This window comes from Sphaerodactylus townsendi, linkage group LG02 (genome assembly GCF_021028975.2).
Source record: "Sphaerodactylus townsendi isolate TG3544 linkage group LG02, MPM_Stown_v2.3, whole genome shotgun sequence".
In the NCBI taxonomy this organism is placed as follows: domain Eukaryota; kingdom Metazoa; phylum Chordata; class Lepidosauria; order Squamata; family Sphaerodactylidae; genus Sphaerodactylus; species Sphaerodactylus townsendi.
The window spans coordinates 93,964,149-93,986,731 of NC_059426.1; the positions used below are offsets into that span (position 1 = coordinate 93,964,149).

Sequence of the window (22,583 nt, forward strand, 5' to 3'; positions counted from 1 at the left end):
AAAATGAGACAATTCATCCATTATTTCTTATTTGGCACCCCTTAAAGCTTAGTCCTTGGTCTTAGGCAATGACCTAACTCACATATATGGTCAGGCTGAACAGTGAAGACTGAATGTCCTATTAACAACTGTCAACAGATATTTTATAGATATATACAATAGGGTAAAACTGTTTTCATTGCACCTAGTAGTTGGCTTAGTCATTCACTTAGTCTATGATGTCAAAAATATTTGCTTGTTGAAAGGGTAAGGACCACTCATAAAAAGTGCAGCTGTTAGAAAGATGTGTAGGCCACTGTGGCTGGAAGAAAAATCTTACAGAAGCCTTGGAGATACAAAGGATCACACCATGCAAGAATGGAAACAGAACCATTTGAGAAGCATGTCAGCTGAGGGTACAAGGCTGTGAGTCATCGTACAAATACCATTGATTATAAGCTAATGGAATATTGGTATAAGGGGATGAAGGAGCTGGAGAGCTGAATAGCTGAGGGCAAAGTGAGAAAGAGGAGGAATGCAGGACATGTCCAAAACCCAATTTCTGGCTTAGGGGTAATGGGGGAGGGGTGAAGAATTGCTAATGATTTAAGCAGTGGCATTGTAGTCTATTATGATGTGAAAGTAGGCATGGAGTCCATGTACTACTATTGGCATCCATGGAAAACTAATAATGTTCACAAATGTCAACTTTTACTTCATTATTGTGCAGATAATTTTAGTCATTTTCTGATTTTCATTAACTAATGTTCACAACATCTTTAGAGTCATTAGTAAATTTGAACATGAAAGCATTTTGTGTTTTCAAAATGTTTGAGGAATAAAGACACTTCCAAATAGCTTATCCAAAATATGCCCTGTTGCAACTTGAACTTGTATGTTTTGCCTTGTGCTCTTTTAAATTTCCAACTGAAAACTATATTGCAACTAGTATCAAAAAAATATTTAATATATGCCAAATTTATACACCATATTTTCACTTCATAAATGCATTGTGCTCATGGATACTATATGCTAGAACATAATTCATATTTCCAGAAATGCCCCCTTAAGTAAAACAAGTAGCCTATGATTCCTCTACATTGCACACATTTCTTACCAACATAATTGTTTACTTATTGAATTGGTAGATTAATATAACTTCATCAATCAATGAACCTCAGGAAACATTTTTATAAAGCCATGGATTAGACATCTTTTCAACAGAAACTAATACTTAAAGTATGTAGATTCTGTTCATCTAGAGAAATGATGTGTCATTAGTCATTTCCCTTATGAGCAAATTATGGACCCAAAACCCTAACATAATTATGTGCAGTTTAAGTCCTAATGAAATTAATGGACCTTAATGATGCAAGGCTCAGTATGGGGATCTGTTCATTAAGTAGAAATTATTTATTTTCTGTATTTTCAAAAGCCATTTGATAATTCAATTCAATTCATTTTTTATTGTAACCCACCCTGAGACTATTGCAAAGGGTGGAGAATAAATCAAAATCATCACCATCCCTGTATCTCAGTCTTCTAAAACGTTTATGAATGTGATCTAAGTACTGAAAATGAAGTCAACTCCTAAAAATGGGTTGATTCCTACCAACTGATAAGAGTGGATCATTCTCCATCTTCACTTCTACCAACTATCTCTTTTGACTTTCCCTCCCCACAAAAATCGTATGTCATAGGTCAGTGCATTGGGGAAATTAGACAAGATTCTCCCTCTTCTACCAAGTGAAAGCTGGTAGGATCTCGTCTCATGGATGAGGATTCCTTCAGAAATCACAGTGCCTTGATACTTCTCAACTTGCATGACTCCCTCAAGACTGACTGCTTGCTGCTGTTCAACAGCAGCCACCCCATGAAAGCCTGTGTGGTGTTATGGTTAAAGATTCAGACTAAGTTCTGGTAGTCCCAGGTTTGAACTACCACATAATTCACAAACTTATATTTTAATGCAAAAATGGGGAGGCATGCCTCAAATGCAAAATCCCTTAGTTTATTCTGGGGACAAACTACTGCTATAATGATAGGCATTAGACATTCAAGGATGAGGTATCTAATTAAACTTCTTACAATCCTGAAATGTAGTAATCCTTCTACAGGCTAATATGATCTGTGACTTATTAAAAATGTTATTTAAAAGAGACAATTTACATTCTTAACTAGATAAATCTGAAAGTTACATCAATTACTTATATTTTACACATAATTTTATATTTGATTATAATGAAATGGCATTATTCTCAAAAAATAGGAGTCATCATAAATGAATTTAGTTCCATTTAACTGAAATATATTAACTTAATATTGACTATTGTATGCAGCATTCATCTCTAGTTATAGGGGACCATGCACAGACAGGATCCAGGACACTTTTGTTCATTGTGCTGCTACCCAGCGCCATCACGCCCAGGTGAAACAAAGGAGTCTCATTCTTTTGGCAGTGTTAGTGGTCATATCAAAAGCTTGCTCATCTCTTTCCATCTGTTCTTTACAACTGCCAGCTCTGATTATTCATCTGTTTCAGATGACTATAGATGGACAAGCTTGAACAAAGCCCAAGAAGATTTAAGTGGCAGCAAATCCCATTAAGCTCTCTCACAAACCTTTCTATATTGTCAAAGACAAAATACCAAAACAGACAGCAACCAAAAACATTAAATTGTGAATATATTGCATCATGATGGTACAATTAGCATGAATTGGTTGACTGTTTTATTAGACTCATTTTTATGGGAGATTTGAGTTAAGTCTCACTACCTATTTATATAGAGACTTCGACCATATTGCTTATTTCTTTTCTATTTTAAGGGCATTTATTATTCTCAGCAGATAAATCATTTCTAGAAACATATTTACATAGAAATTAGAAAAATACATTTTATTTATATGTGGTCTACTTAAGTAATGAATAAACAATTATACCATGATGGTTAAGTAGTAGCCTTGGGAACGAGGTTTTCAATATTTTTAAAATAGTGTTGCTTTGAAAATTCTGTGCTTTAACAATGCTTAGTTTCCTGGTTCAGTGTTCTGCTTCTCAACCTATTCAAGCTGGTGTTGTGGCTAGAAGATTCACTGTGGTTCCTCCTTGACTTTGTCGATAAAGGCCAAAGAAACGCGTGAAAGAAAATGAAATCACAAAGCTATACCAAGTTGGTAAAATAAATAAATTGAATAATGGGCATATAACCTTGTACTCCAATGGATACTGATATAACCAAATGGTGTAACTCAAACAAATTCAGTTCCTTCTAAAGTTACATTATGAAGATTGGTTTCTGCAGCTCTCCATCAATGATGAGTGAGTGAGCACAGAGGCTCATTCTGGTATTGTTTTCTTTAACAAAGGTTGTATTTGCATGATAATGTATTGGAACAAGGAATGACATGTATCTTTCAGAATCTACAGCTATGGGTTTAAAAAAATACTACCCCTAACCTTTTTAAACAAAGTACTATTTGGTTTAATTCACACAGGTGTTTACGTATTTGCACTTTAATATAATAATCAGGTTGTAGTCCAACACATCGAGATATGATGGTTTCTTAAAGATTTCCTTGTGTAGTTTTTGTTCCGATGTAATCCAAGTTAAGTCACAGCTCTGGTTAGCTGTTTCTGGTATCCCTTTAACTAGATGTCATTGTTTATAAGAGAGAAAGGGCTGCAGTCTATGTCAAACAGAGGTTTTCTTGTAAAAGCAGGTGCATTCAGTATTCCATGCGGAGCAGGTTCTCAAATTTGCTAGGATTACCATGTGTTCAGAATGAAAGCCTTTTGAATGTAGGACACTCATAGAATGTTTTCACTGGTCAGTTTTGGGAAGTTTTAAACACCAATTTACTTCATCAGTTTTCTTTACTATTTTGCAGTGAAGAAACAAAGTATTGAAAACACTCCTGTGTAACTCACCAGTAACATTAAACCAGCACTTCAGATATCAATTATGCTAGTATGCCTCTCCACAGTTCTTTCTTCTGGCTTTCAGATTATGAACAATGATGATGAGTTAGGGATATTTACAAAGGACTCCACAAGGCTCATTCACATCAGATTCTTCCTGATCAAATGTGGCTTCTAGGCAGCAACGATTGAGCTCTATTGCTTTGCTGCAATCTGTCTTACAGCCCTTCCCAACTGCAACAATTTTGACTACTAAAATATGATTATGTGGCTCTTATTTTTATGACATTACTATTTTTTCTTGATCCAGAATGAGATTTACTTTTTACATGCACAACTTGATTCAGCATGATCTATATTGTGCTTCCCAAGCTCTTCATATTTTGAAACATTAGACAGAACATTCTATGGTTCAGTAATCTTTTCAACAACAAAGGCTTCAGAGAACAAGGAAGTATGTGACGGTCAGTTCCATACCATAAATATGATATATCAATATTGAACAAGGAGTTGCTCAGGAATACCTTTCTTAGTTGGCAGATAGCTGTTTTTCAGATTGATGGTTCTATTTTCTTTCATTTCACAAGAATTCAGAATTGACTGTTTCAGAACATGGAAAAAATTGCATCATTTTGGCACACACCATCATGACAAAGCTGATCTGAAAGCTAACGGTTTGCAAAGCGTGTGTTACAAACACTCAGCACAAGAAGCCATCAGACCTGATACTCGAACATGTCTGTCTGTTTCTTGGCTAGCTTAGCAACTTCCTCTCTTATTGCCTTCACCAGAGCAGCCGTAGAAAGGTTGGTGATAGGACTGTCAGATGGGTCATTTTCTGATAGGCTTTGATGAGAAGCAGTAGTGGAAGGCAGGGTGGCATGTTCTAAGCTGGAATGCATATTTGATGGCTGGCTGTATTGACAAGGAAGCCTTGAAGGAAAGTTGTGTTGATAGCATAGCCGGGAATAAGCATCTATGTAGCCAGGGAGTGGGACCTGTAAAAGATAGTAAGCAGATAAATACAAAGGTTCTCAGATCTACACACAGAATTCCAGGGGTAGTAGTCATGTGGCAGTAAAAGTGATGAACCTAACAATGGCCAAACAAGATCAGAATTTGATCTGTGAGGCGACTCTGGTTAAAATAAAATATTTAAAATAAACCAAAATTTCACATTATGTCTGAAGAACTGAGTCTGTTTGTTTCTCTCTCTGTTATCTACTGTCACTGATTGCAGTGCTTCACTGATGATGGTAGAGATGCTACCTGGCATTTGGAGGGGCAGTGAAGAATTTGCAATCAACCCCCCTTCAGTTTACAGTACTGCCTGCCTGCATGTCTGTATGTGCAAGGACTTTTTTTTTTGTCATTTTGCTAGTGGGCACAAACATTAGAGAGAATAGAGAAGTGATGATTTTTGTTTGGTTGCTAATCTTATTTATTTTAAATCCACTCAAAGCCAGTGAGCCAGTAAACAGATTCATGTAAACCCCATTTTGGAAAGTGAACAGAGGGAGCTCCTTCTCCCATAATACTAAAACTTAGCAGCATCCAATGGAATAATTGGGAAATAGGTTCTGGATAGACAGAAGTAAATATTTTTTAACAAGTAATTATTGTGGAATTCACTTTCAGCGGAAGTAATGATGGCAACACATATAGATAGTTTTAAAGGGGTGTTAGAGATCCATCAATGGCTACTAGCCATAGGGGGCCTTCATCTTACACAGGCAAACCTCTGAATATGAGTGCTGGGAGGAACCAGAGGGGAAAAGTCTTAGCCCATGCCTTTTTTTTTTTTTTTTTGCTTTTCTGGGCCACTGCATGAAAAAGTATACTGGACTAGATGGAGCAGTAGTCTGATCGAGCATATTTATATATGTTCTTATATTTGCAACCACAAGAAAGCTCACAGTTTTGCGAAGAGTTTCTCTTGGGCCTACTCTGAAAACTCCTACTGATGCAAAATGCAGCAGTGTGGGTCCAAACTGGGATTCCGTGTTGGACTCATATCCAACCGGTGCTCCGCCAGCTGCATTGGCTCCAGATGAAGCACTGGATTAGGTTCAAGGTTTTAGTGCATATCTTCAAACCCCTAAACTGTCTGGGACCTTCATAACTACGGAGCAACCTTTCCCATTACATCCTTCGAACAGCACTCCAGTCAGCGAGTAACAACTTACTGGTGAACCTGGCCCAAAAGAGGTCCAGTTAGCTTCAACCAAGAACAGAGTTTTTTCAGCCTTCACTCCAGCCTGGCGGAATGCTCTGTCCAAGGAAACTAGGGCCCTGCAGGATCTGATGCAATTCCACAGTGCCTGCAAGATGGAGCTGTTCCACCGGGCCTATGGTCAAGTTGGAAACAGTGCCATCTAGGGATTGCTATCAACAATTGGCCTCCCTCTGCCCTACTTCCACCCACCCACTATATTGTAAATATTTTGTCACCATCTATTTTAGAACATTATTTAATGCTTTTTAAACAATTTAAATGAATGATATTAATTGTAATTTAAATGATGTAAGCCACCTTAAGCCTGAAAAAGGAAGGGCAGCCTATCAAATACATACATACGTACGTACGTATGTAAGTAAGTAAGTAAGTAAGTAAGTAAGTAAGTAAGTAAGTAAGTAAGTAAGTAAATAAATAAATAAATAAATAAATATTCTACAGAACAACGCTAGAGGTCACCCTTTCATTACTTTTTAACTCAGGCTAGCTTTACAGTAGACCTCCAGATTCAAGAATTAGAGGTGCAAATAGGCTAGCCAAGTGATCATTCAGTTTCATCCATCCACAGGATTTCTGTTGTCAGTACCAAAGCATCCCATGAGAAACAATAAGTGGGCATGGGGTAACATGCCTTCAATGGATCACTACACAGTTACACGGGAGCCATTCAAATGTATATTTACAAGAGGAGATGTGTTCAAGTATGCATAGAAAAGTTGTTTGTCAAACTATAATTATAAGGAACACAGGAATTTAGAGATAGAAAACTCATGTCTGCTTATACTGGAGAATGACAATGTTCTATGTTACCTTAATTGTTACAGTAACAGTTCCTTCGATCAATAGGAAATTCAAATAATACTTTGAATATCAATAGACATATTAATTTACTGTGACATACAATAACCCCTGAAAGCCATGTCTATGGAGCTTTCTGGATTCTATTCATTTCCCTGAAGATCATACAAACCATAGCAAACTTCTGCTTCTCTTATTAACGAATATAGATAGGTGTCAATTCCATGTATGAAACGATGAAACTTGCATGAAATTTGTCTCATGTGATGAATATACATATATCTATGATATACTTGGCAGGAAACCAAAAAAGAAGTTGTATAAATGCTTTCACAGAAGTGCTGAAATTAATATTATGTGAAGCAGCCTTAAAAGTAGCCCTTTCATCCTTTTTTGCCTTTATCACAAAGGCTATTGCGACTTTAGCAATGTCTCCCTTTCCCAAGTTATGCTCTGTTCGTGCTGCTGCAATCACTCACTTCCTGGGTTTTCCTGTCATCTCATGGAATTAGAAAATGCTCACTGTAGAATTAAATCAAATGATTACTATTACCTGAGACAAAAATTAGGTCACTTTAGTGGTATAAATCCTGTCACACCAGCATAAACCAGATTCAGACTAAATTCCTGTTTTTTATGAAGGATGTGGATGAGAACTGAAACAAATTATGAATCATGTTATTTATGGGATTAACTTTGCCTATGCTATCTCTGTTCAGAGACTAAATTTAAATCTATCCATAATATTCTTTGATTTGCCTTGTCTTCATGCAACCACTGCCAAAAGAATGGGAAAGTATCCAAAAGTTCTGACTTGCAATTTGGAAAACCAGCTCCTAGAGACGCAGAACTACAGACCACTGTAAATGCATGAGCAGGATCTCTGTTAAATGAGCCAGAACATTTTTGGGTTCTGATTTCTTTAAATGATGTATATATAGTTCATTGTTCTAATGTTCTACTGCATCTAAATTGTCATTACAAAATCTACACTAGCAAAACAGCAAGGTTCTGCTTTTCAGAAAGTTGTACAAAATGTTTAATATGGACTTCACGTAATGAAAAATTCCATTTCCTCCCAGGCAATCATATTTTTTTAACTGTCCCCTTGCACTCTCGTTTAACTTGGGCAATTGAAAGATAGCCAAATAGTAAAACTAGCAAAGGTACAGCTGGCAACAGTGTCCAGGATAATAAAAATACCATCGATGAAGAAATCCCCCCTTCTAAGAATCTGGTCTGAATAAGTTCACTATTATTCAGTATATAATGAATGGAAAGTAAAATCTGCAGAATTACCGAGTCAGCCCATTGCCCTGGTAATTCATTCTCTCCAGCATAAGACATCCAGGTGGGGTTCCTGTATGCTGCAGGTGGTGTTGGGATGAAATAGCCTGTGAACTCAGGTCGGCTTGCTGCTGGGATGGCAAACACTGCTGGAACTGTGTTTCCTATCGAGAGACACGGAAGATAATTAGTAATCAAAAAGCATTGCAGAGTACTTGATATGTTCCACCTAGAAGATGTCATTTTGCGTTGGCAACAGAGAGCACTTGCCAAAGACAGAGCATGTATGTTTGAATCTGCACACAGTGCCTTGCTACTACTGTTGTAGGGAGATGGATAATCCTACACCAGAATATACCTGGTTGAAGAATCCAGAACTTAAACTTAAATTGACACTGTGGGCATACCAACCCCATGATCACGCCCCAGTGATCATACTGGCCTATATAGCATGAATTAGTATCAGTTGTATAATCCACCACAGGCACAGTAAAGACACAGACCTCTAAGATTTATGATAGTGTAGCAAGCACTTAAAATATGCCAAGGTTAAGATGGTGGTGGTCAGGATTCTAGTAGATATGAGGTCTTGTAAAACAGCACACATGGTATTTCCAAATATTGATTCTAGTGTTCCAGAGATTGTAGCTTTTTTTGCACAACATACAGACTAAAAATGCTACTGTAGCATTATTTTAAAATATCCAAATGGATACAGAGGCCTTTATTACCCTCAGGCAATTACTGAGCAGTAAAAAGCAGAGTTTGGGGGTTCTGAAGAGCACTACACCTGTGTATGGCTATTCTATGATTTGTTTTTTGTGCATGTGTGTATAAAACTTTGTACATTTCCTGAAGGGGGAAATAGGATGTGAAAATACTCCACTATGAATCGTCAATCTTTTCAGTCGTGACATATGCAAAACCATTAGATTAAAAGGACAAAAGAAGGGAATAAACTTGAATATAGCTGTGATGTGTTCCTTTTTTGTAGTGTGAACTGATCTTTGGATCATGTTGTCCCAACCACCAGTTAATTAAATTAATCATTGCAATAGCCAGTTCAAAGTTCCATATGCCTGTATCATTTTACATTAGCACATACTGATACATGACCAAATATACCCATTATTTTTTTCCTAATGCTTTCTAGCATGTTATGCTTAAACAGTTTATTTGTTCACTGTGATACTCTTCTTCATCAGTTGGTAAATTGCTGGCTTCTTCAGTCAGTCACTCATGCACGCTTCAACTTGCAAATCTCACTGGTATTTTCTGGAAGAAATTTGCAACTTTTAGGTGACGCATTACTGCTTTCAGCTTGAAAGATGTTGCCAAGTGTTAGAAAAAGAATCTTTCTTTATCTTCTGTACAGTGAAGCAGATCTCTTATATGCTGAAGGCCCCAGCAGTTAATGTATGTGTTAGGAACAAGTATTAAAACTACATACTATAGCCTTTCTGTTTCCCAAAATCTTAAGCGACAAAGGCATTACTTGATAGGTATGAAAATAATGTCTTTCATTTGGTTTTTTTCAGGGAGGGAGGGGTTAATTCCTGAAGAGTGCTTTTTTCCTCTGAGAGCAATACCCATTGCTATCAGCATCTAACACCACAATTCATTTTTTTCTGGGCATAAAGATATCCATTTGACCATTGCTTTGCACAAAGAGGTTAGTTCTATCATTTCTACGCATCTTAGTAGATGTCTTAGAAGTTGATCTGATGCATATTTACTGAGAAGCAAAAACCACTGGATTCAGTTAAACTTCTGTCAGAATACAATTGCAGCCTATATTTCTTTCCTAGGAAACTCCCATAGAATTATATCTAATTCTAAGACTTTTCACATGTGATACTTGATTATTTGTGCCATTTGTGAATGTTGGCAAGCATGATGAAGATTTATTTCACAAATCTTATAAATGTAAATAGAAATAATAGATGCTGTGAGCAAAGGGAAAGTCAAAAAAGAGACTGATGCATGCATTAATCCTTAATTCAGTGTTATCTGTACCTTTATTAACATAGCAAGCAATCTTTCTTTTATTAACTTGAAGAATCCTGGATGCCAATATGATTTTTATAAGGTTCCTTGCTGAATTCCAGAACATTTCACCTCTGTACCTCCCACTTCCAATCTATATCCATGGATGGATGACAAATCATTGAAGAGCAATTAGAAGCTGACAAAACTGTTCCATTACTGTCAGTTGTAAGGAGTGGCCATTGCCTTTCCAGACACTTGCCTGTTAAAAAGCAAACAACCCTACCCTATTTGACAAATGTACCTGAGCAACTTGAAACAAAACACTTCACACACAAGATGTTAAACAGAAACAATATATTTAATAATACAGTTCCAATTATTTTCCATTTCAATTTACAGCACAGTTTCCAGCCTCCGGTGTCTACAATGGGCTTGTCAGAATTGCATAAATGTTGCTTATGAAGTTACATGGGATGAACAGAACCAAGGAGAGCAACCAAGCACCTTTTAGTTTAAAAGAATGTGTGTGTTGTGTTAGAGGATCACCACGTTTGCTTGGAGTCATGTTCCACTAATGACATAAAACCATTCTGACATATTATTTCAAAATCTGAATTAACGATTTCAGAAGATTGTATTCCTGTCGATGAATACACCCCATGTGAACAGAAATGGTTATAGGGTGCATTTACTCTGATGGGAAAAACAATTCCCAAAATTTAAATCCCAAAAATAAAACAAAAAAACCCAATTAAGAAGCAGAGACATCATACAACAAAACAGAGTCTCTTGAATTCATAGACTTGGCTGACTATAGAGATAACAAAAGGAATTTAAACTGGGAAGATATTTTTACTGCTAGTAGCCATTTCCTTTACCAATATCTATACCACAGCTGTATATTTACACCACACTTTACAATCACAGCAAGGGGGCTTGTGATGTTAAAACCAAGCTGAGAGTAATGATGAACTGCTACATCCTGCTGAGACAATTGTGACCTTCACTCAGGTAGTCACAATTATCCCCAGGCTATTCCCAGAGCCTTAATTCTTACCTGTTTTGTTTTTGGTAGTTTTCTATTGTTTTCCCCCTCATAACCATCATCTTTAAGTCTTGAAACATAAAGAAAGGGCTAGGATGATCATATCTTCTCCACATTCAAAACCATTTGATCCTGAGCAGAAGAGGAGTACCAAGTGTTGTTGTTTTTTTCAAATCCCCGGACTTAAAGAAAAGGCCAGCTGCTCCAATGCAAGCACAAAAGGAGACTATCCTGGCCAAAATGCCATGTAAGGATCACTCAGAAGCTGGGCCTAAGTATAAATGAATTCACTATAGTTGCACATTTTTAGTTCTCAAATAGCCTTTGCATTCACAATACTTTACATTTAAATCTATTTCTGCTGTAGAATGGAAGGTTTGTGGTCATGCACCAAACCTATATGGCCATATCAACCTCTCCAGTCAGGGGAAGCCGTGGTGGCAAATGTTATTTTGGTACTGTAAAGCAGTGGTAGAATTTCCGTTTTCACTAATGTAAAATAGTAGCTGAATATTTATTATACTTCTGGAATTCCCCGACTATAATTCAAGGTCATTGATGGTTAGGTTTGTCTAAGAAAGCACAGTGGGAAAATTATCCCATCCTTGTCAAGTTTTAATGTGTGTTTTCATGAGGTTATTAATCAGAGTTTTTTATCATCTACCTGATATAAAAAGGTAGTTTTGCGGTCGATTCAGTCTAATCTAAGGGACAATTAGTAGGTAAAGTTTAATGGTTTCTTGTATCCCTGGGTTCTTTGTTCTGAGGTAGTCAAAGCATGCTAAAAACCTAAACCAAGTATGAACTTTTCTTTTCATTGAGTGGTACTAAAAGAACACTCATAATTGTTCTACCACCACCCCTCCCCACTGCAGATGAAGAGACACAACTTTTGAGGGTGGTTTCATGAACTTAAATATAGCAAAATTTGAAGACCTCCAGTAAAAGTACTGTTGTAGATGTGTAAACCCAGAAACCCTATAAAACCCACTGTGATAACTCTCAAATAATTATTTTCTGAAAGGTCAACTTGCAGTTTTTGTTAAAAGTTACACCAGTATCCTGAATACTTCATCAAAGTTCAAGCTTTGCCTTGATATTTTCTCAGTAAAGAATGCTTCCTTCACTATCATTCTTATTCCTGACAGCAATTCAGTGTCTCTAATAACAGATTCATACTTGTTAAAGCCTTAACATTTCAAAAAACCAACAAAACTAAAAGAAAATGGTTGAGAAATCCCTTGTTCTTCTTCATGTACCACCTTCAATAAACTGCTCTACTAAACTCAAGCTTCTCACAGAAAGTATCAGTGGATAACAAGCATGAAATTACAACATTGTCTTTATTTTGTTCCATGATGTACCTAGAAAAAGTGTCACCATCTCATATCGGTTTTTTCCCCAAGGCCAGTCCATTTTACTTCCTCTTCAATTTATGCACTTTAATTCTGTTGTCTGATTTATATAAAGAAAAACTAAGAAACTGAGAATAGACATAAAATTCAGAGGTCATAATATTCTACTCTTTCCCAGAAAACAAGCAAACTGGAACATTCTCTGAGACAGAGTGTTCTTTCAAGTACGTGCATCTGATTTCCTGTAACAATTGCTAAGGAATCTCAGTGACAGTGGGTACAATTACAGGCTTGACAGGATGATGAAAATGGTAGGAGTCCTCAAAAAGGCATCAAAAAGACTATATATGTCAAGGTCACATCTGAGTTTGATTAAGGATATGTAAATCTTTTCCCCAGCAAACATGGGGATGTTTCATTTTATCATTTTAACAGTAGCTTGAATTCCACCTAGCAACCCTGAAAAAAGTTAACCTGTCTTTCCAGAGAATGAGAGAGCATTATCTTTTATTCCATAAAAAGCACACCACTGGTAGTAAATAAATGTGCCATAGCAGTAATACTTTATCCATTATTAAAATGCAGGCGCCTCTGTTTTGAAGATCAGTATTCCAGTCCTAAACTGAACAACTTTTAATACACATGTCTGCAGGATTTAATACAAGATATTTACTATTTCTTTCAGGATTCTGCTTATACCAAACAGAGCTAGCAGAATGATTTCCTATTAATGAGCAAGGACCAGACAGGAATCTTTTGCATGGAATGTGACACTGGGAATAAGATGGTAGAAAATAATAAGGAAACTTAGAATGGAGTTCCCAGTCAGAGCTTGGAACAAAAACTATATGTTCAATTCCACTGATAAGTTCTCTTAAGCATCAGGTTAGAACCACAATGCTAGGTAATGAGAAACTCTCAGAACCATGCCTAATAATGAACTTGATATGTACAGTCCTACTATAGATCAGTTCCAGAAATGCTCAGTTTAACTGTGCTTTTCAGAAACAACTCATGAGAAAAGTTAACTGCAGCAGTGAAATGCCTGTTAGGATCTGCTGGATTACTGTGCATAAGACTAGCAAAGAGCCTTCAAGCCACTGGGAGCTGCGAATGGAAGAACACAGCATAACCCCTGCTAACATGCAAACTGTGCAAAATGGTTCCACTTGAACTATTTACATGCTTAAAATGAAATAACATCCTTCAATGCTCCGCTGGATCATCGCCTAAGGCAACATAGTGAAATTTCTACAAGCCCTTTATATCCAACCTGGTGCCAACCACCCCACCAACAGCCCAAATAAAAATCCATCATTTACACCAGTCATAAAAACTTTACTTGGAAACATGGAGGTCCCAGTGGTTTCTATGAAACCTGCTTGCGTGGAAGTGAACTTTGGATTGTGGCCTAGAAACAAGGCCTTTACTGCTTTTACAATATTAAATATTAATTTTACAAAAAGAATTAGGGAGTACTTTTTAGAGTAAGAGTATTCTATTGTTTTAATAACTCAGTCATTCATTTTTTTAAAAAAAAGTGAAGGCCAATAGCTCATTTAGCGCAGTACATTTCTCCTATCCAAATGTTTTAGAAACTTCAGCAACAAATATAGCATTCTATCCTGTTTAGTCCGTATCTTGAGCACTTGTGGTGTAAAGAGTACCTAACCATTAGAATGTCCTTTGTCTTAGCTTTATGAATACACTGACAACTTACATGATACACGGTTGACTACTAATGGGACAAACCAGGTCTGTTTAATTACTACAGATAGAACTTTCTTCAACAATTTACTGCTATTTGTAATGTTCAAGGTAAAAATGCAGCAGAGAGGGAAAGTTTTTAATTTACTTTTGCTCTGAGTAGGAAGGTGTTGCAACAGCAGATGGCAGAGGCCCATAGCTGTCCAGATGTGGACGAACACTCAGGATCTGAACACAGTTGGGGACCATTAAATTACAGAACATAAGAGGGGAAAGCTGCAGAAGAGACAGTCAGATCAATAAGCACTGGCATTCTTTCTCCTTTAAGATGTAATTGGCTCCAAGCTTCATTCATCAGGCTTTAAGAGCAGGGCAATTAAAAACCTTGCTTCTAGCCTTTCATTTAGAAATGAATGACTGGTCTTCAACAGGCTTTCTTGATTCAGAGAACCATGTGGACTTATGGCAATTATTTACTGCTCACTGTGCACTGATGAGAGTAAAAACAGAAAGGGGAACTTGCAATGTAAAATGACTATGGAGTACAAATCTTATTTTCTTTTAAGAAAAGGAGATAGCTCCCTCCCACAGCCCTCCGTCCCATTCAGGCATTTGACACAAGCAGAAAAGCTACTCCAGCTCTGCTCACCTTTACTTCAATGCACATGCTTTTTTTGATACCTAAAGACAGTTATTACGTGAACAGCAAGCAATCAGTGTTATTCCAGTAAATTTCAGCAATTCTGAAAATCATTTGCTTTCTCCAGACCTTCCATGATCCAGTGAACTCAAGGGGCCCTTTCCATGAATATTGGCACTTCTTTTTCCTACTCCATTGTGCTGGCTACCCAACCATCCATCCTTTGAATGAAATAAATATCTCAGTGACCTCCTGAACAATCTCAATAATCTTCAATAGTCTTAATTGACATAGGCTTCAACACCTGGAAGCTTTATTTAGTGAACACAGGAATGCTAACAAAATGGCAGATAAAAAATGGCAGTTACAATGTAAAATAGAAGATGATCCCAACTCATTCACGCACAGGCTTATACAAATATTTAGAGTGTATAAGTCCAATGTGCCAAAGGAGTTATGCAATGTCTGTCGTGTTTCCTTAATACCAAAGAGGTTTGACTGGTTGGTATAATCAAAAAGATTTGCTGGGACCCAAAGCTCAATGGCAGAGTACATCCATTCCATGTATAAAGTCCCATGTTCAGTTCCCAGCACCTCCACTTAGAAGGGTCTTAGGCAGAAGTTGCTGGGACAGTTTTCTGGCTGAGACCCTGGAGCGCTTACGACTTAGAGTAGATAGCACTAGGCTTGATGGACCAGTGGTCCGACTTGTATAAGAAACTTCTTACATCCATATAAGTTCATATTCTTTGCTGAAGCTTCTCATTGCAAGCACACTCTATTTATTCTCTAGCCTCCAAACGAAAGCACTGTACATATGACCATATTCAGCTTATTAATTATGTGGTGAGGTCAATCTGAGTTGAATGGCCACATTGGGCAAAACCTCAGTCACAAATCAAAATATCCTCACACAACCCATTTCAGAATGGTTTGCAAGGACCTGCTGGTTTGCAATGAAACAATACTATAACATGCTTACTATCAGTTCAGAATGGCTTCACTACACTGAGTTGAAAGTGGTCATCTGCGTTGGTTGTTTCCAAAGATAACATGTGGCCCCTGGGTCATTGCAAAGTGGCCCTCAACTCCAGAATAAGTAGCCATTGCAACAAAAACTGACTACCTTACATGGACATCAGTTCTCTGTACTGCAGCAAACCTTCAGTTCCAAGATCCTGCCTCAGAAAGATGACAATTCCAGGTGCTTCAAATAGAATGACCATGTCCTTCTTCCCCATTCTTTCCCACATTAGAAAGCTTTTATTCTTTTATTGATCCTCCTCCTCAAGCCTTCAAGAAAGCCATTTAATACAGTTCTACCCAAGGGTGTTTGAAACATCTCACACGCTCGTCTCTATGCCATACAGACTTAGATGTGGTCTCTGTTTGTACCGCATGCGTTTTTCACCTGAGTAATTCAAAGCTGATTGATCCAATGGAGCCACAGATACTGAGGCTCTTGATACTGGGACAAAAGGGGCATGATCATGTGGCTGTATCTGTTCAGTCCCACTGGACTCTGAAATTCTTGTCTTGCTGCCAATATCAGATGTTGACCTGTATGATATATATATATATATGGAAAATATCAGTTATTTCAACATCAAGCAAACATCAGGTGCGCTCTACAACCAATTTCAGAGTAGCTTGTGATTTACAAACATTGCCAAGAAACAATTTCAGCCTACATTAAACATGTGGAAGATGGTAGAGAGAGTATTGTGGTTTTAGTTTTGACATTTCTACAGAGCTTGGTCATTATTTGAAAGCTTGTGGTCTACAGTTGCAATATAGGGCTTTGACTCTGAATTCCCAAAAAATACAACTGGATGTGAAATAGCACAAATACTAGAAAATACACATATAGTGAAGAAATGACACTGGTCATGTAGAGCATCCTTCTTCCACTGGTTTCAAAGAAAATCTAAACATGTAACCATATTTTAAAAAAGTCTATTTTAGCTCACTTCCAACTATCAGTTCTACCTGACAGAGAAAGATGAGCATGGCTGCCAGTGCGCCAAAGTTCATTGATATTTCTGCATGACTGTCATGACATCACTGGCAGCCAATCAGGACAGCACCTATTTCTGTACTCTAATGCCAAACCACAGCAAATAACAATGTGTGTGCTAAGCCTGGGCTTTGCAGACTACCCAGTGTAAAGCATCATCTGAAGACCAAATGATTTTATCAGCCTTAACTGTGCAACTGTTAGTCAGATGGCAATCTATAAATCAGCTACCTGTGAGGAAACAGAATTTTAAAAATGCTGTCCACCAGCTTCTGCTGCTGCAATGCCTGCGGAATTGTGCACTAAACATTAAACTGACTATTAGAGGTGATTTAAATTTATTACGTATTTTAACTGCAGATAACGAGATCTTAAAGGAACAAATCCTTTAAATGTTTCCAGAGTGCCAAACCAATTTCAGCAGGCAGTCCATATATTTTAAACTCCCTATAGTTGGCTCATCTTAGAAGAGAAAAACAGGAAGGTTTATAAGTTATTTGCTTATTTTACAGCACAGCTAATCTGACATTATACTTTTACAATTGAGTGAAACCAGAACATATATTTGGTGTATGTTTTTGGCATCTTAGTAGGACTACAGCTGAATAAGAAATACACATTTCTTACTCTTATCTGTTTGCCTGCTGTTAAATAAGTAAAAAATAAAAAATAGATGAAAATCTGAAGTTTTAAAATGATGTTGCTTGTTAACAATTTCACAAATCTCTTCTCATTACTACACATACAGCCTTCTCTGTGTGAATATAAGATATCTTTGTCACAGTGGGGTAGATTTAAAATTCTCAGCTAAAATATTTAACAGCATAGTACCTCCTAAGAGAGGTGATAGCAACAGGTCCTGTTCTGGGAGGCACAGGAGGAGGTGGAGAACCCATCACCATTTCAGGGAGTGGAGAAAATCTGTAAGCCTGTTAAGAAGGGAAGAAACAATGAACATTTCCTTAAAAATCTATAGGGACTTGCATTTCTCCAAATACAGCAGTAGCATGTCAGTAGCAGGAAAATACATTTCTCCAAATATAGCAGTAGCAGAAAAACTGATTAAAATTTGAGCCATATGAGATCCCTCCAAGCTAACATTTTTAGTACTTCCTAAAACTGCAAAATCACAGTATTCTTCTCTGCCTGGAACCCCCCAAGTTAGACTTGTTTTTGTCCCACTGAAAATGAAATGTTTTGATGTTAGTACACCTGGAAGCATCAAACCCCATCACAGGAAACAAAACTGCCTGTAAACACTCATTTATGTCTCAGCTTTCTTTTTGTATCTTTATAGTGGGAGATCTTTATCACATTCTGCTACCAATGAAAAACAAGGTACTATCTTATGACACTATAAAGATACCAGTTTTAAAAGGAAAAGAAAAACAAAACACCAGAGCAAAGTAAACCTGAAGAGGCTATCAGATCAGTTACCCTGCTTCTATCAAGGGCAGATTTATAGAGCTGGGGCAAAGGTGGAGGATTAGCACAGCGAAGATTCTGCTGTGTTATATGCATGTAAAAAAAACTTCCTGGACCTTTCACTCCAATAGCTTATGGCATTAAGCATGAGATATCACTCTTGAAACCTTTGTACTGTGATGGGGATTGTCAAATTTGCTTGGGAATACAGTGACAGTTATTGACTCTGCTTAGCAGCTAGACTAAAACACTGCAGTGACATTCTCCAGTCTTCATTCTCCTAGAGTTGGAGAATTAAAATCATCACAGAGTACAATGGAGTTATAGTTTCCCTAAATATATTTTGACAAAGTAATGTATTTTGACATGGGAGGTACAACAAGAATCAGAAAGCCGTGTGTTTCCAATGTTCTGCCTCATTGTTCTCTACTCTATCATGCGGGATTTCAGAGATACTTAATGGATAGTTGGGACTACATTTGCATTATTTCCTGTGCAAAACATAGGGAATACCAATATTTGGCAAGCACATTTACCACCTTTAGTTTCTAATTAAAATATGTCAAGTAAATTTTGCTAGTCTATATCTGTACAAAGATAATAGCTTCCAAATGCCAAATTATAATAATCATAACAATGTGTACAGTACTTTAGATTTTAAAAATCTTTAATGCACTTTCCTTATAGTCTGATGTCACAAACAAATTATAGTTTCTTGCCTACACCACAAATTAATCCGGGTTTAGAACTCTGCTTTCTAGACTACATGCAAACTAAAATTTATTACAGTAGAAGAATTTACATATCACAATAAATTAAGATTAGATTTAAGCTTGCTAGGTACCACCTGACAACCAGTGTGTGTGAGACAGGGAATTTTCCCAAGAATAAAAAGAGGCCTAGGTCAGCACTGTTGGTGACAAAGGGGCATTCTGGAATTTGAGCAAAAACCTCTATGATACAAGTCATTTTTACCACAGAATTTTGCTTCAATATTGGAGCATCCCTGCATTGGTGGCAGCATGATTACATCAGTTCTGATATGTACCAGAGGTAATACTGCCATGTTGCTGGTGAGGCAAGTTTGGGTCTCCTTTTGCAGTGTGCAAGTTCCCTGTCAGCAAGCTGATTGATTCCAAGGGGAGGGGTCCTAGAGCAGGGGATCCTTTGCTCCATTGGGAGTCAGGCAAGCCTGATTAGATTGGAGATTTCCAAAACAAGAGTTAAGGTTTAGCTTTGCTTAAATTTATTTGTGACATCTGAATAGAGATAAACAATGTGACAGCTGAAGTTCGGTATTTGCGATGTCTGTTCCTTTAAGCAGGATTGTTTTCCTAGCCCGCCTGATGTTTATTAAGCCTGGTGTTTTATCATGAGCTGGTAGTTGCTCTCTTGTAGTTTTTGTTCTCTGTCTATGTTCAGAGACTTCGTGTCTCCAGGCTTCTCTCTTTATTAAACTCTACTGCTGTCCTATGAGCATGTCTGAGGATTGCTATGTTTGCTATGACTAAGAGACATTACAGTATTTATTAGTGTCAGGTGACACTAGAACAAAAAATCCCCACTTCAAGTAAGGGCTAATGGCATCTGAACTTGCTGAGACTGAGAGGGAAAACGATCTTGAGGTCATAGACAGCCTTCAGATAAACAGGGAATTATCAGTTTCTACCAGCATGGCCAATTGGCCATGCTGGTAGGGGCTGATGGGAATTGTAGTTCCTGAACATCTGGAGAGCCGCAGGTTCCCTACCCCTGTCATAGTAGATAGCTCAATGAAAGTATCAACTGCACTGCAATGAAAAAAGGCAGACTCTGTGCTTGGGATTATTAGGAACAGGATTGAAAATAAAACAGTCAATATTATAATGTCCCTGTTTATATCTATGGTATGGCCTCATTTGGAAAATAGTGTGCAGTTCTGGTCACTATATCTCAAAAAGGACATCTCAGAACTGGGGAAAGTACATAAGAGGGAAACCAAGATGATTAGGGAGTTGAAGCACCTTCCATAGGAGGAAAGATTGAATAGTCTGTCCAAGGACTGAAAATTGAAGCTATATGGGAACTGCTAACTGCAACTCTATATGTGATAACTGCATGTATAGTTGATAGTGTAACCCCCATGCTCAGAATGGGTTGACCCAGTAAGGGGTGGAGACTCAAAGCAGCAAGAGGCTTCAGACCTCATGTAGTTTGGAGGAGACAAGGCTACCAGACTCGGACCTTGATTTGTATAAGCCCTTAACACCTTGTTAAGGGTTCTTTTTGTGTTTGTAATGGGTGAGAGTTCTCCTGGAAACCTTCATCATGTTGAATTCTGTTCACCAAGCCCTTGGAGTCTTCAGGAGCCAACCCACTTGCAAAGAAGAATTGGACTTGGCAGTATCAGTAGACTGTAAATATAAGGACTTGAAAATGCAACCTGAACAGGACCTTGAAGTGTGATGTTAAATGTTGATGTTTGGTGTTATATGTTAAGAAAGTAAACCATATTGTTTTTAAAAATTGTTGTTGCAAACTCATTCCAAGTTCTGCCCCACAGAACCCACAGATAGAGGTTACAATAGCACATTTTATAGCAGGTAGCTAACTAAACAATGAAAACATAATGAAACAACGAGAATATTGATTGAAAGCAATTTTTGTTTGTTATATTCGCACTCATTTTAATACACTTCTGTTAGATATTTATCATGGGAATTTAAAATTCGTCATCATATTTGATAAAGAGCAGACCTAGGAGATGTCATGACAAGTCATGGCTTGTTCAAACTGCAGTTAATTCAGCAAATGCACACACCTGACCAAAGTTTGTTCATTTAAAAAAGTCTGTATGATGCCTGCCTTCTTTCCCACCTCCAAGCAGAATCAACAGCTCTTTGGTAGCCAAATACCACTGTAGTGGCCAGGTTTTTCTAATCTTCTGTGCAGATTAAACAGTAACTAGGAGGTTGAGAGTTCTACTGAACAAAGCAAGATTTCTGAATTCAGGTGTTAACAAGAAAATGAAGTTAATACTTACAAGCTTTCCAGACCCAGGTACAGCCAGTGGTTTAGAATCCCAGTTTCTCACCCACTAACAAACCCAAGTTTATTGGAAACCTACATCCAGACATTGCTAGTTTTATCAAACCATGGCTTGTCACAATACCTGAATGCAGTCCAAGTGTCCTTCAACACATAATAGTGTGGCTTTTAACACTTCCTTTTAGAAATATCTGATAACACAGGAAAGTAATTTGGTTGTCATCAGGTGCCCAGCACAAGTTCTAGATAGATTCCAATAATAATATGTGATAACAAACACCCTATGTGAATCAGTGCAGGAATGTCAAAGTGACACAGGGCAATCTTTGGTAAGGTTTAAACAGTGGCAGGCAGAACATTTCATTGACTTATAAGTAAATAACAATGGATCAGAAAAAAACATCATTTTCTAGTTTCTTACTATATCTGATCCCAATAGTATGGATGTTAAATCTCAGCAAGTTCTTTAGCCATTTGTACAGAAATACTGTTTCCATTATGAAACCTGAAACGTCTTCTATAATACAAGAACAAAACTATCTACATCAAAACAAAATAGAACAAACTTATCTTTAAACACCACAACCACCATAACCGCCCAGCCACCATTGCCACTGCCAGTCATAAAACAAATTCTAGGCTGTACTATTTCACAAGAAACTAGTCGACAATTTTAAAAAATAAATGTTTTGTCAGCTCTCAAATTATTATTAATTCTCCTTTGTCAGACATAAACCAAGTCTAATATGTATTTGAAAATAAACAAATATTTTGGTAAAACATTTTTTCGAAGATTATTAATAAAGAATCAAGACCTTTACATTCAATACTACAGGAAGCAAGTTTGTATATATCTAGGATACAACATGTTTTCATTTTATTCTTTCTCTAAGGAGCTCAGGACCATTTGCACTGTTCTCCTATATATCCACTTTTTATTCACAACACTCCAGTGAGGTAGGTTAGGTCAACAGTGATAGACTCACGGTCGCCCAGCAAGCTTCATGACAGGTGGGAAAGTGGAGGAAGGGGTGGGGTTAGGAAGTGCAGCTAGTAAAGAAGAAGGAGGGCATCTGGAAACAGAGGGGAAGTAAAGGGGTGGGGGCAAGATGGGATTTCCCCTGTCTGTGAGTCCTCATGGGTATCATCCTAACAGAGA

The 22,583-nt window shown here is 37.4% G+C and overlaps 1 protein-coding gene across 4 annotated transcripts in view; it reads right to left on the reverse strand.

Annotated features, from left to right (window-relative positions):
• Positions 1-928: 928 nt before the first annotated feature.
• Positions 929-22,583, reverse strand: part of KIAA1549L (KIAA1549 like) — a 175,126-nt gene continuing 153,471 nt past the window's right edge. For 3 of the 4 annotated variants that reach the window (XM_048485598.1, XM_048485597.1, XM_048485599.1), the window contains 4 exons: positions 17,804-17,901; positions 16,367-16,515; positions 8,232-8,383; positions 929-4,896 (listed from right to left, as the gene is read on the reverse strand). In XM_048485598.1, coding sequence (XP_048341555.1) covers positions 4,615-4,896; positions 8,232-8,383; positions 16,367-16,515; positions 17,804-17,901 — 681 coding nt within the window. In that variant the 3' untranslated portion in view covers positions 929-4,614. The remainder of the gene's footprint in view (positions 4,897-8,231; positions 8,384-16,366; positions 16,516-17,803; positions 17,902-22,583) is intronic. The other variant, XR_007243580.1, reaches the window with a different exon arrangement.